The sequence below is a fragment of the Sinocyclocheilus anshuiensis genome, unplaced genomic scaffold (assembly GCF_001515605.1).
Source record: "Sinocyclocheilus anshuiensis isolate Anshui unplaced genomic scaffold, SAMN03320099.WGS_v1.1 scaffold1316, whole genome shotgun sequence".
NCBI lineage: Eukaryota > Metazoa > Chordata > Actinopteri > Cypriniformes > Cyprinidae > Sinocyclocheilus > Sinocyclocheilus anshuiensis.
Window position 1 is genome coordinate 458,716 of NW_015542553.1, and position 18,731 is coordinate 477,446.

At 35.3% G+C, this 18,731-nt stretch overlaps 2 protein-coding genes across 2 annotated transcripts in view; one reads left to right on the forward strand and one right to left on the reverse strand.

Annotated features, from left to right (window-relative positions):
• LOC107694270 (calumenin-A-like) overlaps window positions 1-749 on the reverse strand; it is a 2,877-nt gene extending 2,128 nt beyond the window's left edge. The window contains exons 1-2 of the mRNA XM_016493918.1: window positions 517-749; window positions 130-334 (exon numbers count right to left, since the gene is read on the reverse strand). Of these exons, the coding sequence (XP_016349404.1) occupies window positions 130-334; window positions 517-743 (432 nt within the window). The 5' untranslated portion in view covers window positions 744-749. The remainder of the gene's footprint in view (window positions 1-129; window positions 335-516) is intronic.
• Window positions 750-5,416: 4,667 nt separating this feature from the next.
• On the forward strand, window positions 5,417-17,361 carry LOC107694231 (nuclear protein MDM1-like). Its single transcript, XM_016493870.1, has 15 exons — window positions 5,417-5,424; window positions 5,584-5,659; window positions 6,349-6,454; window positions 6,830-7,143; window positions 7,545-7,679; window positions 8,132-8,302; window positions 8,547-8,677; window positions 9,066-9,162; window positions 11,573-11,772; window positions 11,849-12,097; window positions 13,926-14,068; window positions 14,384-14,520; window positions 14,601-14,835; window positions 16,752-16,820; window positions 17,212-17,361. Exons 1-15 carry the CDS (start codon window positions 5,417-5,419, stop codon window positions 17,319-17,321), a joined length of 2,181 nt encoding a protein of 726 aa, XP_016349356.1. The 3' UTR covers window positions 17,322-17,361.
• Window positions 17,362-18,731: the final 1,370 nt, after the last annotated feature.

Here is an 18,731-nt window from a genome sequence, read left to right on the forward strand (position 1 = left end):
TAATTATTATTTTGTGTTCCACAGCAGAAGGAAATTCATACAGGTTTGGAACGACATGAGTGTGTGTAAATGTTGACAGAAATTAATTTTGTGTGTGACCAATTCTTTAACCTTGTTATAAAAACAGACTACATTTTTACCAAGGTAGGTGCCATAAGTGACATTCTTGTATTCGTCCCAGGAGATCATGCCATCATTATTCATGTCAAAATCCTTCCACTGTCTTTCCACATTGTCATAGATGTACTTCTTCTGAGCCTTTTTGATCCATGCTTTCAGCTCTGCCTCTGTGACGAAGCCATCCTCGTCTGCATCGATCTTATCCACAATTTTACTGAAAGGCAGCACAAAAAGAGCAAAAACATGCAGATATAAATTAACTATAGGAGTGTGTTTTCTCTTAATCATTTATTTTATATTGAAAACGACCAACTCTCAATGAAAATGAATGACTTCCGTCATCTTGTTGCTGCGAATCACTACTAAATTCCCCTAAACACTCAGCACAATCCTTACCCAAGCCTATTCTTGCTTTCCTCTGGGGTCAGGTCATCAAACGTCTTGGCTTCCTCTTCCCCAAGGAAGGCATCATGGTCATAGTCAAAGTTTGTGCCGTCGTCATGCTCCTTGCTGCTCAGTGGTGCATCATGGAGGACACGGTCCTTCTTCTCTGTGGGTTTGCTGGTGGCGTAGACCACGCACAGAGCAAAGCACATCAACAGAGGCCTAATCTCCATCTTCATCACATAAACTCTGGTGAAAGAGAGCGCAAATATTAACATATATACATCCCAAATCCCTTTTAAACTAAAATAAATACCGATCACAGGTATTTCTAATGTGGCGATGTTTAAATAATCCAATGTGCAAACAAAATTTTATGTGTTGACAGGGTCTGTTTGAATCAGTGAATGTAAACACTGTATGTTTGACTAAGAAGTGTGACGTGCACTACCGTTCAAAAGTTAGTCTCTTATGTTCACCAAGGCTGCATTTATTGGATCAAAAATACAGTAAAACAGTAATATTGTGAAATATTATTACAATAATTCAATATAACTGTTTTCTAATCTAATATATTTACAATGTCATTTATTCATGTAATGTCAAAGTTGAATTTCCAGCAGCCATTACTTTAGTATTCAGTGTCACGTGATCCTTCAGAAGTGATTCTAATATGCTGATTTGCTGCTCAAGAAATATTTCGTATTATTGCCATGGCTGGAAACAGCTGTGCTGCTCAATTTTTTTGTGGAAACCAGAATTCACTGCTGATGCTGAATACAAAGAAAAAGCTGTTATTTGAAATCGAAACCTCCTGCAACATTATAAATGTCTTTACTGTCAACTTTTGCCCAATTTAATAAGTCCAGATCATCTATAAAAACGCAGATAGAACAAATGATTATTAAAACACTTATTGTAATTCTGCTTGGATATGCTAGTGATGTAAAAACTCACCTTTACACTTTTTAAGGGTACACACAAAAATGACAATTCTGTCATTATTTACTTACCCTCATGTTGTTCCATATCTGCTTGACTTTCTTTCTTCTATGGAACATATTTTGAAGAAAAATTCAAGTGTTTTTGTTAATAAAATGAAAGTCACTGGCCCCATTGACTTTCATTATATATATATATATATATATATATATATATATATGTAGGTGCCATAAGTGACATTCTTGTATTCGTCCCAGGAGATCATGCCATCATTATTCATGTCAAAATCCTTCCACTGTCTTTCCACATTGTCATAGATGTACTTCTTCTGAGCCTTTTTGATCCATGCTTTCAGCTCTGCCTCTGTGACGAAGCCATCCTCGTCTGCATCGATCTTATCCACAATTTTACTGAAAGGCAGCACAAAAAGAGCAAAAACATGCAGATATAAATTAACTATAGGAGTGTGTTTTCTCTTAATCATTTATTTTATATTGAAAACGACCAACTCTCAATGAAAATGAATGACTTCCGTCATCTTGTTGCTGCGAATCACTACTAAATTCCCCTAAACACTCAGCACAATCCTTACCCAAGCCTATTCTTGCTTTCCTCTGGGGTCAGGTCATCAAACGTCTTGGCTTCCTCTTCCCCAAGGAAGGCATCATGGTCATAGTCAAAGTTTGTGCCGTCGTCATGCTCCTTGCTGCTCAGTGGTGCATCATGGAGGACACGGTCCTTCTTCTCTGTGGGTTTGCTGGTGGCGTAGACCACGCACAGAGCAAAGCACATCAACAGAGGCCTAATCTCCATCTTCATCACATAAACTCTGGTGAAAGAGAGCGCAAATATTAACATATATACATCCCAAATCCCTTTTAAACTAAAATAAATACCGATCACAGGTATTTCTAATGTGGCGATGTTTAAATAATCCAATGTGCAAACAAAATTTTATGTGTTGACAGGGTCTGTTTGAATCAGTGAATGTAAACACTGTATGTTTGACTAAGAAGTGTGACGTGCACTACCGTTCAAAAGTTAGTCTCTTATGTTCACCAAGGCTGCATTTATTGGATCAAAAATACAGTAAAACAGTAATATTGTGAAATATTATTACAATAATTCAATATAACTGTTTTCTAATCTAATATATTTACAATGTCATTTATTCATGTAATGTCAAAGTTGAATTTCCAGCAGCCATTACTTTAGTATTCAGTGTCACGTGATCCTTCAGAAGTGATTCTAATATGCTGATTTGCTGCTCAAGAAATATTTCGTATTATTGCCATGGCTGGAAACAGCTGTGCTGCTCAATTTTTTTGTGGAAACCAGAATTCACTGCTGATGCTGAATACAAAGAAAAAGCTGTTATTTGAAATCGAAACCTCCTGCAACATTATAAATGTCTTTACTGTCAACTTTTGCCCAATTTAATAAGTCCTTGCTGAATAAAAATATGAATTCCTTGGGGGAAAAAATTACTAACCCTAAACCTTTAAAGGGCAGTGTAAATGTGTGTAACGGGGAAAAGAACAATCCACACTGGCAAAATATCAGGCAGAATTTCTGACAGGAAACACCGTCGACATGAACAAAAATGTGTTTCCAGAGAATGGGGAAAAAATAAAAGGGGAAATAAAAAAAGGTGAAAATGACAAGTGCCCAAGACCCACCAACAAAATTAGCACAAAAACATAATTATGTAATTTTAGACTCAATTAGAGATCTTTCACACCAGAAATAAATCACATATGACAAATTTATAAACAGATTGATTAGGATTTACCTGGCAATAAGATGTTCTTGCCTTTCAAAGTACACAATAGCTCTTTACTAGTGGTTAACCAAACATTTAAGACAGATATAATCACGATAATCTGAGCAGCACAAACAGGCAAAAAAAAAGTTTCCTTACAACACATTTAAGATGTGATGGTCACCATTCACTTTTAGTGTATGGAATAAGACGCAATGAAAGTAAATGGTGACTGGGGCTGTCAGTCTTCTAACCTTTTTTGTTTTCCACAGATGAAAGGAAGTCATAGACATTTATATCAACATTAGGGTGAGCAAATGATGACAAAATTGTATTATTTTGGTAACCTATCCCTTTCACGTTCAATACTAACTGTCCCTTTAAGTGAGTCGGCATTACAACGTACACGGTCAGTCAATGCAGTGGTCAATCACATTACTAAAGACCAAACAAGCAAAAGAGTATCAAACCGTGTATAAAATACAAACATACCTAGATTTAATACGAGGCCGAGAATCCCAGATATAATACCGCTTTTTTGGTTTACTCTGCACACCCCTGTGCCACACCGTTTTTCAGGCTGGGGTAACGCAGCGATCCAATCACAGAACAAACAGTGGAGTCCATCCACTGCCATTGGGCCACTTCAGCACAACGAACCCCGGATGTAATGGACACCGTTGTTTAAAAACGCGCGACTCACCGCACTCTCTTTTGATTGGCTACAGTAAATCTGAAAACCAATCAGCGCCGAGGCTTCAAAATCTTTTGCTGCATCGCTCGAGTTTATTGCACGTCTTGCCACGTCCCCAATTTTGAGAGACCCGCAAATTCTCGCGGAAAGGTGCTGCTGCCATCCTTGTACTGAACATTATTTGTAAAAGTGATGAATGGCGTAGCAGCCTCGAATTTTAATGGTTGGATTACCTAAATTTAAGTAATGCCAGGTTTAGACATTGATGACATTTAGCCATTCATTATGCTGCTTGTAATTTAAAGTTACTAGCTAGTCAAACTACACATTTAAGTAGTAGTGATGGCGAAATTATAATGTATTTGTGTTTATTACGGGATGCTTTACTACCATCTGCTGTTTAAACAACAATAATCAGTATCAGCTACAAGCAAACAACAAACAAACAACTATTTATTAGATGTAATAAATAATTGTAATAAATAATAAATAACTGTAATAAATTAGTAGACTAAATGCAGCATTAATTACACTTTTATTGCAGAAAACACATTGACTACAAACTGACGTAATACAGAACAATTTTACATTGAGAACCCAAAAGCAGAGGAACATGGCTTTCTTCTTCATATTTAAGTAATTTTCAATTTATTCCCAGATGACAGAGACGTTAGGTTTACAGTTTGAAAATCTGCATTCATAAATGTAAAATCAACATAGGAAAACAATCTTTTGTGGAATCTGAAGCAAAATGCCCAAATATAATAATTGTCAGATGAACTGAATGCTACATCTGACAAAGGCAACAATATCACTTAAAACAATCTGAGAGTAATGACATTACCTAAATTTGTTTCTGTAGAATTTAAACAAAAAGAGCACGTTATGTAAGCTATATAGCAATGTCAGCTTTTTTTGTATACATTTTAAGTTGAAATGATACTTCTTTTATTTGTGAGAAAAAATGTTTCCCCCAGTTTAATTTATTTAAATTGTTCCGCAAAGAAAATCAAATCTGACCAATGAGAGTATCATAATAAATTTGTTACTACTACTACTACTACTACACACACACACACACACACACACGTTTACTTAGCTATCTAAATGGGGACATTACATAGACTTCTATTGTTTTTATATACAGATAGTTATACACCTTTTAAAGGGGTCATATGATGCAAATTCAGTTTTTCCTTTCTCTTTGGAGTGTTACAAGCTCTTGGTGCATAAAGAAGATCTGTAAAGTTGCAAAGGTGTTTTTTGAACCTTAAACCGCATAAACACATTTCATTACACGAAATATACAAAATAATGTTCTTTTTAGCAACATCATATGACCCCTTTAACCTAAACCCACCCCTACCCCTAACCCTCACAGAAAACTTTCTGCATTTTTACAATTTAAAAAAAACTTTGTTTAGCCTACTTTATTTTTATACCAGTTTTACAAATGAGGATGTAATTTTTGTCAGGTTTTACTCACTTTTGGGTGAAAAATGTGTCCCCAAAATATGGTCAAGTAGGTACACACACACACACACACACACACACACATCAGAATTATTTATCACAATCTACATGAACCGAACTGACACATTTAGATTTTGACGAGCAAATGGTGGTTATTTGCATGTTAACAGAACTGAATTTCAAAAATAGCTTTTTCTTACACACACAGTGCAGTAAAGCGTCATAACAAATCGGCTTACAGCAGTGCGCATGCGCGTATCCTGGGACGCTGCAGCCTCACCAAGGTAACGGCAAAGCATGTAACCGAATCTAATCTTACTCCACCAAGCGTGAGACAAAAACACTTATTTTGTTCACGGACATGTCTGTGCACTAGTCACCACTGGCTCAGAATGCCTGTGCGTTTTAAGGTAAATTAATCAAATTATCATCCACTGGAAACTGTTTATAACATTGTGAGTTAGACCAGATTGCAGGTGCACGAGCTCGTGCGACGTCATTTGTTTGAGGAAAAGAGAGCGCGCGCTGCAGGCTGCAGAAATGCTTTCAGTTTTGAGATTTATTTCGGGTGTTTACATTTAGGTAACTAAATATACATTAATACGAACCCGTGTAATATATAGTTTACGCTTTGCTGAAAACAAATAGAAACTATGTGAATTTATTAAGAAGCGTCTTAAACGGTAAACCCTTTACAAGTTACCGTCGGTAACGTTCTGTTTTTATACAGTCTATGGTAAAGTTACTTCCTGTTATGTCTTGAAGAAGTTTGTGCGCGGATTAAAAGGCATCAAGATTATCCAATTGTCACTTAAGAGCTAGTTGTTAAGCAGGGCTTTTCTAATAAATCAAAGATATATCATTTCCCAGACCTCTCATTTGAATGTGCAGATTGTATAACATACTAAATATAAAGTGTGCTTTACTTATGCTATAAAGTGTACTTGTCTTCTGTATGTTTTAATTCTAATAGGGAATCAGCGAGTATCTAAGTAAATACAAGGGTCGAAGAACACGATCCAGAAGCGATTCTCCACATCGCAGGATGCGACTGGCAGGACTGCGCTCTGACCAGTCAAGTATGTACTGGATGGATAGATAGATAGATAGATAGATAGATAGATAGATAGATATTGTCTGACGATTGATCAATATTGTCAGACTATAGATAGATAGATAGATAGATAGATAGATATTGTCTGACGATTAATCTTTATTGTCAGACTACAGATAGATAGATAGATAGATAGATAGATAGTGTCTGATGATTGATCTTTATTGTCAGACTACAGATAGATAGATAGATAATATCAGATGATTGATCGATATTGGCAGATGATAGATAGTCAGATAGATAGCTAGATGTGTTGATAGATGTGTCTTACTAAAATTAAAAAGATTATCACACAATAAATTAAAATTGAATTGATTGATCTTTCTTCTTGCATTTAAAGGAATTACTCGGGAACCCCAATTCATATCGAAAAGGAAAGTGCCATTTTATCCACCTCAGATATCCAGTTCTTTCCGATGGGAAGGGCATGATCCATCTCCACAGTGTCAGGAGAAGAGCAGGCCTGTCACTCCTCCAGCTGTCACACCTGTGCTCAGACTCAGAGCCTCTAGTGCAGAAAGAGTAGCGACCCCTCTTGCCCCAAGAGACCCCGTGCCACCAGAGGGCACCGCTGCACCATCCCAACAACTACAGGCAGAGGAGCAAGCAGCTCAGACATCCACCACTGCTGCAGACCAGCAGCAACAGAATGGAGTGAGTCTGGTTATAAATAAGTGTGTAAAATCACTTTAAATAACAATAACGCAAAATGGCAACACATTTAAGGAGGCCCATTTGTAGTTCTGTTCATATGTAGTCCTTTCAATAAACAGAATATCTGACCAGAGTATGTGGACGAGCATGTTTTCCCCCCTGAGGTTTTACCGACTGTTGGAGTTTTCCTCACCGTTTCTCTGATACCTTATCACAAAATATAAGGCTTCTATACCACAATTAATTTTACGTAATAAAAAATCTTTATTATAAACATTTTAAATTTTTTCAAAATCATTTATAACTCCGTAATTAGTGTATAACAATTAGAATTGTATTTTTAGTTATTAATACCATCATTACTGCAGTTACAGTTATTCAGAGCTTGTGTTTTCTATTAGATTAACCATGGCCTAGGGAAAAGAGCGGTACTGAGATCGGAGCGACAGAGGAATGGCCATTTGAGCTCTGAGTACCAGAGGCAGTTCATGTGGAAAACACCTGTGGCCGATTCGCCCCTGCTAGCTGCTCATGAGGTACTTTTTTGCATTTTTATGAGCATTGTCATAATTCAAAATCATTTTTAACATGACACATTGGTTTGCATCCAGTCCTTTATTATATCTCCTGGCCAGATTATCTGACATATTGGACACAGCGCTTTTTGTCACATGATGTGTTCCTTATATTGATATAAATTAGTACTAAAATATTGTGTAATTGAATGCCAATAAAAAAAATCCTTATCCACTAGATGGTAGTATAGAGATTTTCATGTCAGTGGATGCATGATTTCTTGATATATATATATATATTATATATATATATATCATTTTATTTGAATTGCTTATTGAAAAATAATTAATTTTATTAAACTAATGATAATTACAGAGAGCAACAATACTATCTTTCTCAGTAGTATCTTGTTATCAGAATGCCTTCATCAGGTTCATTTTTTGTGTTTTGGATTATTTCATATCTGTTTTAGATGTTGTACAGTAACAACAGAGCCACCTTCAAATCAAACCCAGTGATTATGGAGAGTGAGTACAAGAGAAGTTTCAAAGTATCACCTCCTTCCAGACCACCACGCTTGAGGCGAGATGTTGAACAATACGAGGTCCCACAGCTTGATGCAGAGAACACAACCCCAGAGAAGGTACACAGAAATATCTACATTCAGCTTTGTCATATACGTCAATTGACACAGACTTTCCAATTATCACTGCATAACTATGGAGCTGGATAAACCAGTTTCACTAACCTGTTAGTTCCTCGTAATTTTTTTACACATTCTATATGCATAGTCCTCATTGCACAGTAAGGAAGTATACATTTCCGAAAATGTTTGCACCTTTGACGTGGTTTGTCATGTGCTTTTGCCTAAATGCCCATCATGCCAGAGTAAGGGGAACAAGAAGAAGGAGCGACAACAGAGCAGGAAGTCAAGCCCCAAAGAGGAAGTCACCCATCGACAGCAACAGGAAGTGAGGTCACCCTGTGCCCTGAGAGACCCTTCACCCACAGTTATGAGGTGACTGTAGTATTTTTTGTGCAGGACTAGGGAAAAAAAAAAAAAAAAAAACCTCAAAAGCCTTGTTTAAGTCAAGCCCCAAAGAGGAAGTCACCCATCGACAGCAACAGGAAGTGAGGTCACCCTGTGCCCTGAGAGACCCTTCACCCACAGTTATGAGGTGACTGTAGTATTTTTTGTGCAGGACTAGGGAAAAAAAAAAAAAAAAAAACCTCAAAAGGCCTGTTTCACACATTTTGCATTAGCAGCACATAAGCACCACATATTTATTTTGACGTCCATATGATAAACAACAGGTTACATTATACATTCTTCAACTTATGTCAAATAGATTTTTTCACAAATTCCACAGAAGTATTTACCGTGTCCCTCTTTGTTTGCCTGACAGGAAAATGAAAACTGAGTACAAATCCAACTTTCGTTCTCCCCTCCAGTATAGTTACGGAGATGAAGCATGGGTGAAGATCAAAACTGCAAAGGAAGAGGTGAGTTTCTGGAGAAAAACAAACTATGGGAAAAGTCCACAGAAAATAGCATTTTATTCTAATTGGCATAAAAAAATGGTAAATGTAAAAAAAAAAAAGTAAAAAAAGAATTATAAAATAATGAATTTAACGAATAGCCATTAATCCAGTAAAAAATACAAATAATATACATGAATTAATTTAACCTCTTTTATTTCTTTTATTTAAAACTGTTTTGATCTTCACATGCAATAGCTTTGGTTCTGATATGGCATAAAAATAAATTTGAAAAAGTAAAAAAAAAAAAAAATGTTTATGAATATCATGAATATCAAGTACTGAATCAAAGGAATATTTCATCCGAAAATGTAAATTAACAAATTACATGTACTGCATTTAACAAGACTGGAGATGGGGTGAATGTCCAATATATTTCAAAGATAAAGTATTTTTTTTTTAATATTTGATCATTTACGTATTTTTAGACCTTCAGTTAAATAACATTCAATTAATATACACAAGGGATGACTTAAAAGACAGCAAATAATGAAAGACCATAGATAATGAATGCTTAATTCAAAAACAATTCTGACACCATGTTACATGAAAGCTTGAGCTGTGGTGCGTTAAAAAAGTGGAAGAGCTGTTAGGAAACAGAAAGGCAGTCTCTCTAATTACTGGTCTGTATTATTAATCTTGCAGGGGTGTGAACGTTTTCACGAGTGGTATCATGAGGTAACTGTTCCGCCTGTTGCATCCATCCTCTCACTGCTGCTGCTGTCTTAAAAGAGACCTTCATTTGCTTATGTGTGTGTCTGTTCTGTGCTGCCACACAAAATGTTCTGTATGACATCATTCAAAGTTAGACTACGTATATGGTATCATCTCATGTGGACCTATTCTTGAAGAAGTGTCTGTGTGTGTTTGAGCTGTGTGCATGTGGTGGATCAGTTGGCAAGATGTTATCTGTCAGCATACATGGAACTTTGAAGTTGTCTGTGGTTTTGTTGTTTTTTTTTGCTTTCGGCTATCTGGTAATCCTGTATTGACTTTTGGCTCACTCACTGATTATATCCAAGCACAGATAAATGTTTTAGGTAGAGCGTAGAATTAAAAGTAAAAAAACACACACCTAATTTGACATTTTTTCATTTAGCAGAGGTTATTTATTTATGTATTTTTTATTCATTCATTCATTCTTCAGTGACAAATATATTATCTTATTAGAGGAGCCAATAATAAAGAATAATACACAGCTAGAATACAAATGAAATAGAGGGGGACAAAATGTATTTTTAATAAGATTCATATTTGTAGTATTACATAACTGATTAATTAGCTGTTATTTAAGATATTAGTTAGCTCTCATCACTTTTCCCCCAATTTGTATAAGTGTCACACTGTAACCTTCATGTGGTTCCTTTGCTGCTTAGTAAATAATTTAATCTGATTTCTTTGATTTTACATGGTCAGCATCTGTCATGACAATAAATCCAGTGCTCAACTCTTTATTTTAATGTGTACTAGGGCTGGACAATAATTCAATATCAATATGTATCGCGATATAATTTTTTTCAATAACGGTGATATGATTTTTAAACACATTTCCCATATTTCGATATACATTACCAGTTTCCCATACATTGATTTATTTGTGCCGTTTGACTTCGTTGAATAAACATGAGCACTGCACGTTTCAAAATCATATCGTCCAGCCCTAATGTGTACGTGCTTAATATTTGTTGGTTAGACTGTAAACCTTATAGTCTAGAGCCTTCAAAGCAGTTTTTGTTACATGCTGACCCTGTAAGAACAAAGTAACTTTTGTAAGACACAAGTACTTAACTTTAGGTTATGGTGTCAAGTGTGCTTTGATGCATCTCCAGCAAAACTTTCATTCAAGATGCACCGTATGGGACAGGAGTGTTTTTCTGAGTCAGCTCTTTAGGAGCATGACTGCCTTCACATTTACACTAATTCTCCACGGGTTTCGAGGCGGATGTGACAATGTTGCATAATGTGAATTTATGCTGATTCAATAACAAATTTATATTAAGCATGTAGAAGGACAATATCAGGGCTCAACAATAAATTTTACCACCACAAAAATTTATATTAAATCATTTTTAACAACATAATTTTGCATTTTATGTTTCTTACAAAGGAAGTGAAAATTTATATTTTATATAATTTTTTTTTATTATAATTTTTAATCTAACTAAAACATGATTTTTAACCCATTCCGACAACTGGCCCAAAACTTCAATGGGTCAGTGAGGCATCCTTAATCCTTATTGTTGAGCCCTGAAAAGTGTTTTGTCCATGCTTCCAATAAATTATTAATCTTCCTGCCTAACATATTATCTGCAGTCTAGTCCTATTTTTTCTTAGGCTCTTATTTATTATTCACAACTCTACTGTTTTTCCTCAGGTTCAGGAGCTACGTGAGAAGGCTGAGGCCTACAGGAAAAGGGCCTGGGGAACTAATTTTTCTCGGCAGCACCTGAATCAGATCCTGTCAGAACACAACTGGAAGTGGGAGCCTTCTAGTGGCACCTCATCCTCCATTGAATCTGAGGCCTGCAGAAGCACTAGTAGCAGCCCTATCATCGAGGCTCTGGACCTGGCCAGGTGAGCAGAGCTTGAACATCAAAATTCGTCCAATTCAGTTCAAAGTTTACAGCAAATCCAGAACTTGTCTCTTTAGGGCTGGCAGTGTCAGGGGAAGCTCTAGCCCTGGGCCTTCTGCTTCTGTGGCAGCCAGCAGAAGCTCTCCTGAAGAGGTTGGTCTTCATGAAGACCCCACCCTCCCTGTGCAGAGGAAGTTGGCCTGGGATGAAGAAGAGGGACTTGGAGAGAGGGATGAGTCGGAGATTTCACAGGAGGAGCTAAAAGTTGAAAAAAATGAGGGGAATCCAAAAGATGAGCATGGGGACATGAAGGAGAGAAATGAAAGGTACGTGCTTTTTGTTCCTCTGAAATGTGACCTCAGTTGTTTTTGAGAAGAGAGAACCTGCCAACAGTAGAACCAACATGATGGTCTCAGTGTTGGGCAAAAGTCAGAATTGAAGAATTGGCTTCTGTTCTATTCGTTGGAATTTGAATTGAGTTGGATTGAAATTTGAATAGGAAGCTTGTTAATTACAATTCAAAGAAATGAACATAGTCACACAAATATAAACAATTACATTATTAATTTTGACTCATTATGTCTAGGGGTGACCCCGAATAGTCGAAGATTCGATGCTTCGATAGGAGGAGCCTGATTCGACTACCAATCTCACAGTCGAATATTCGCGGGGTGTTATTATCATGCCATTTTGGCTATATGGGGGTGCTCAAATGTCTGATTTCACATAGAACTACTGTTTTTCTCCCAATAAGTTAATATACAGCCTATTAAAATAATGCTGTAAATAAGAATCTGAAAAGAAAGAAGCTTCAAATAAATACTTTAACGTGCGTTAATAAATCCAACCACCCCTATAGATTTAAGTTTCACTTTCCATAATCCGTGACCTACAGAGGAGCATCTTGGCGGCAGGGATTTAAAACTTTTAACAAGTCTCAAACTGACACAGGCAGAGTGAAAGACTGGATTTTTTAGATCAGGTAGGGTACAAGTGATTTCAAAACATTTCAGTCGGTTTATATATGTCGTGTATATATTATTTATCTCATATAAAACCAAACTCAACATTTGGTTGAGTTGCGCTGCAGTAAAGCGCTTCATTGTAGTACTACGGTGATTATCTCTTCAGCGCGCAGCGCGAGCAGGACAAGCAACAATGCAGAATTTTAATAACTATGACTGGGACTCTCATATACATAATTATAATGAGAACACTATTATAATAAAACGCTGTGAATTTTTAGAGTTTAGTTGCTGTGTTTCTGCACGTTTTTTCGTGAAGAACCACAAAAGGACAAAAGAACTCCACAAAAGGAGTTAATTCAGAGTCGCGCAGACACGTTCATGTGCTTTCGGGGCATTTTGTGCAGATAGCCTATAAGTCGTAATATTAACGTTATGTTGTATAAAATAAAGAAGCGTATTCTATATGAGATAAATGATGAGTTAAATCCCATTGATTAAAAACCTGCTGCTTCATTCTACTGATCATCTTCAGCGCGCGCAGCTCAAAACAGAAATGCAGAACATTAATAAATATACACATAACGTTATAATGAGAGCACTATTGTAAAAAATGTTTTGCTGACGTTTAATGTTAACTATCTTTTAATCAAAACATAAAACATTATTTACCTCGTTTGTATCTGCGAGGCATCCGTTACACGTTATGACTGTCGAATGTCTGACCTGACTCTTGGTAATGTATTTTGCCCTGCCCCCAAAACATATGATTCGACTATCAATCTTTTGTGGTTCTTCACTATCAGTCGAATATTGGCAAGATTCGAAAATTCCGATTTCGACTATGTAAATCCTTAGTCGGGGACACCCCTAATTATGTCTAGTCTATTTTTACCCTCATATATTTAAAAAAAAATGATGTGTAAGGATAATTCATACAAAAATAAAACGTATTATTAAAACAGATATTTAGATATTTTACATACTGTAAATGCATGTCATTTATTTATTTTAAATTCAAGAATATTATTGGAATTGGAATTATTGAAAGTCCAGCATGCTTGGAACCTCAAATATCAGTACTACCATATCCAGGCACAATGTAACAAAGATGACTATTTTTGTGCAAAAATGTTTCTGCCCATGCTGTGCCAGTTTTCCATTTCAACATTTCGCATATCTTTTCTAGGTTGCAAGTGTTGGAAACTGAGTCATCATCAGTGGTGGACGGGTCTGGAGGTTCCATTAACAGGGGCAGATTGCCAACTCCCAAACTCAGTACCATGCAGACTGTACAAAGAACACATCATGATCGGACCACTCCAGCCACTGGTATCAAACCTATTAGACATCACTTTCAAAAGTTCAGGTCTCATCGCCCTATGAACATTTTTTTAGTTTAAATTGGATTTACAGACAGCTGTGGTTTTCTGGGTGGATGGTACATCTGTCTGTCACCTTGAACCTATACTTCTGGCATCTCACAACAGTTTCACTATGATTGAAGGATTTGCAGTCAGAACAACTGACTTCAGGCCTCTTGTTTATTAGAAAAAGCTTGCTATCATATCATGAATTATATAAAATGTATAGTATTTATTATAACATGATTTATTTTATTTTAATATTATTTATAATTTTCAATAGGAGGAGCTTTGCTGGTCTCTCCTCCAAAGATCAAACATTCCTCCAGGAGAGTAAGGAGGAGTGAGCCACCTTTAGGAAAACCTCACTCTCCTTACAAACATATCATAGACGGCTCTCCACACCGGCCACACAGTAAGGTACATGATTCTTAGATCAAATGTGCAATATTATGTTATACAATATGTCTTCAGATTTTAATCTCTATTGTATTGCAAAGGCTGAGAGTGGAAGCTTGCCACATTCCTCGCCAGCCGCTGGCCTGACCACTGTAGATCCACTTCCCATGCGTGAAGATGCCTGCTCTGAGGAGGAAGCGGCAGACTACTCCGCCAATCCAAGACAACCCCAGCCATTGCAAAAACATCAGACCAGCCATCGTCACAAAGCTGCTGTCCCTCCACCTGCCAACAGAATCCAGGGCACAATGAGAAACCCAGAATTTCAGCATAATGGTATGGTTCCTTGCAGCATCCACTGACGTAGATCTGGTTGCACCCATGGGAATTTTATTATGAAAGGCCAACCAGTCACAGCTTTTTTGAATTTACACTGAGCCTTAGCAAGCTGTAAAGTCATTTATGCACTTTAGAAGCAAATATTTTATTTTGCGCTACAAAAATATCACTTTATTTGATTGTGCGATCACCAATCCATACAAGGGAAGAACAACCGCCACACTATAAGCACGCAATTGAAATTAGTCATTTACCAGCAGAAGGAGTAGAGGGAGGTTAGGTTACCGCCAGCAATAGGGGGAGAATAATCTAGGTCAATCTCCTGTCTTCTTTTCTGTGTTTTTTTTTTTTTCCACTAACGTCAGTGCATTATTTTGGTACCACTATATTGATTCAGGTCCTCATTCTGCTTGGTCAGATTTTCTTTTGTTTTCCAGGAGTCATTTATTTCAAAAGATTAATTAACTAAATATTAATTGGTCAGAAGTGATATTAAAGACATTTATAATTTTACATAAGATTCTATTTATTTACAAAAGATTCTTATCTATTTCAAATAAATGCTGCTCTTTTGAACTTCAAAGAATCCTGAAAACAAAATGTTTCCACAAAAATATTAAAACATTAATATTAAGCAGCGCATTTGTAACTGTGATAATAATAATAAATGTATCTTGAGCACCAAATCAGCATATTAGAATGATCTCTGAAAGATCTTGTGACTGGAGTAATGGCTATTGAAAATTCAGCTTTACCATCACAGAATTAAATTACACTGAAAAAAAATTAAATTATATTATATATATATATATATATATATATAAGGTATTTTAAATTGTAATACTTTACAATATGAATGTTTCATTGAATTTTTGATCAAATAAATGCAGCCTAGGAGAACATAAGAGAGCATATATTTCCCTGCCAGTATTGATTATTTGAGTATTATTCAGTAATACATATACTGCATTAGTTAAACTGTTTGCACTATAAACATTGTAAAAAGTGAAAATACAGTTATTTGAATTACATAATCTGATCCTTAACAATTGCTGACTTATATAACCAGTTAATTTAAATATTATGTGTAGGGCTGTCAAATAGATTAATCTTGATTAATCACATCCAAAATAAAAGTTTGTGTTTACATAATATATGTGTGTGTACTGTATACTAAGATTCTATTTATTTACAAAAGATTCTTATCTATTTCAAATAAATGCTGCTCTTTTGAACTTCAAAGAATCCTGAAAACAAAATGTTTCCACAAAAATATTAAAACATTAATATTAAGCAGCGCATTTGTAACTGTGATAATAATAATAAATGTATCTTGAGCACCAAATCAGCATATTAGAATGATCTCTGAAAGATCTTGTGACTGGAGTAATGGCTATTGAAAATTCAGCTTTACCATCACAGAATTAAATTACACTGAAAAAAAATTAAATTATATTGATTAATCACATCCAAAATAAAAGTTTGTGTTTACATAATATATGTGTGTGTACTGTATACTGTGTATACATGTAACTATAAATACACACACATGCACACATTTAAGAAATATATGTAATATATATTTATATATAATATAAATCAAATTAATATGAATACATATTTATATATATATATATATATATACACACACACACACATGCAAATATTTCTGTAATATATACATGTATGTATATGTATTTATATATACATATAAATATACACAGTACACACACTTAGCATGTAAACACAAACTATTAATCACGATTAAACGATATGACAGCACTAATTACGTGACAAAACATGTACACTATATAAAGTGGAGATTATGTGATTAAGTTTCACAGCCTTTGGTGTTACGTTCATTTATGTATTTCACTCATACAGTCACATTATCCTCTTTGTGTCAACTGTAGGTAACCTGGGAATTTTTCGGCCAGAGCTCTTTGTGTTTCCTGAAGCTGAATCTTCCTGTGTGTCAGATGGTAAAATCGCCTTCTTAATATTAGCAGATATTAGCAGCCATAAGCAGTTACTTACAGTTACTTCATGCTTTTATGTCTGTCTAGCAGTTTTAGTAGGAACAGGAATTAGACCAACGTGTCCTTTGATGTGGTGCACATATCAAGAACAGCTAATGCTTTTCAAATCACTGGTTTCACTGATTGTCTGTACTGTTTGTGCATACAGTACATGCTGTCCTTTATTTCTCATTTATGGAACAGCAGTATCTTAAAATATCTTATCAAACATTTTGTAAAAAAAAAAAAAAAATATATATATATATATATAGAACTATAATTATATGAAATATATATATATATATATATATATTTTTTTTTTTACATTTTAATATCTCTTTCATATTAAATCCAGATGATAAGATGTCTCAGATCTCATCTAGATCAGCAGCCTCATGCTCCATGGCCTCTGAACTCTTGGGTTGGGCTCAAAGAAGGAAGGAGGAATTCTGGGGAAAGAGCTAATGTGTCAAAGCCCATTAATCGGTTGTGCATAGACTGAAAAATTGCCATTAACGTCTCAGGATGTAAACATGTAAATTTCCTTCTACAATTGTTTTAATCTTTCACTGATTTGTTTTTGTGTGTGTGTTTTTGGATAGTTGGTGTTTAAAATTAAAAGAGATTTGTAATTTATTTTATTTACTTACATTTTAATATGACTAGACCAATATTGTGCGTTCAGTATAAATGATTTTGCTAATTAAACACTATAACTCAGTCTGCAAAAAAAGTAATAAAAATACATTTTTGTACAATGATAGACACAAAGATGTGTACTTTTTCCTCTTTGATACAAAATTATATCTGATAAAAATTTATATTTAATAGCTCTAGGGCAGGAGTGCCCAAACTCGGTCCTGGAGGGCCAGTGTCCTGCAGAGTTTAGCTCCAACCCTAATCAAACACACCTGAAGCAGCTAATCAAGGTCTTACTAGGCATACTAGAAACTTCCCGGCAGGTGTGTTGAGGCAAGCTGGAGCTAAACTCTGCAGGACCTCCAGGACCGAGTTTGGGCACCCCTGCTCTAGGGTGAGCAATTGAACACAATACATCCACAATAGTGTTACATTCAGGCTCATCTACTACATCAGCGATCGCACAAAGTGAGAAAATGGTGCATTCATGCAATGTCAGAACATGAAAAAAAATCTTAAATCAGTTAACAATTTTATTGCTAGCAATAACATGTATTTACATATTTTTACATGACGTAATAGGCTACTAAATATCTTATAACAGTAGTTCCTACACCGGTACTTAAGGAATTAGATATCTATAGAAGCACAATTAAGGAGAGTACAAACAAAAAAGCTGTAAAAACTGTATTTATTTGGTATATTTAAGTTATTGTGATTTAACAAGGCCTTTCATTTTTTCATTATTTTATTTTATTTGTTGGTTTTATATATACATGTATAGTTAATATACATTTTTTTTTTGTGTATACCCTTGGCACATTTGTTTTGTATTTGTAGTTCAAGCATTAATGCAAAAAAAAAGTAGGCCTAGTTCCTACACCGCATTTTACATACACATTAAAAACATAGTGACCTGTTTAGTCCCGATTCACGAATAAATGACTCTTGAAATGAATCTTTCCGAAACGTTTTAACTGCTTGAATCAGTCTAATTTTTTACTGAATAAACTCAACAAATCCAGCGAATCTACTGAATCAACATATGACTCACTGCAAGTTTACCACACTATAGCCCCAATTGTTTTTTTTTTAAATACAATGTACAGAATTAATGTTAGACAGTAGCCTATTAGAAAATTTGTAGGCTTTTACAGTTGTGTATAGAGTGAGAGATTATAAACAATATGGCTTTGCATTAGGCCTATATTTTATGGCCTTTTATGGCTATCTAGT

Coding starts and splice junctions, on each gene's coding strand:
- LOC107694231 (XM_016493870.1), top strand. Junction 8,678..9,065: donor CCTTCACCCACAGTTATGAG/GTGACTGTAGTA, acceptor TTTGCCTGACAG/GAAAATGAAAACTGAGTACA. Junction 11,773..11,848: donor GAGGCTCTGGACCTGGCCAG/GTGAGCAGAGCT, acceptor TTGTCTCTTTAG/GGCTGGCAGTGTCAGGGGAA.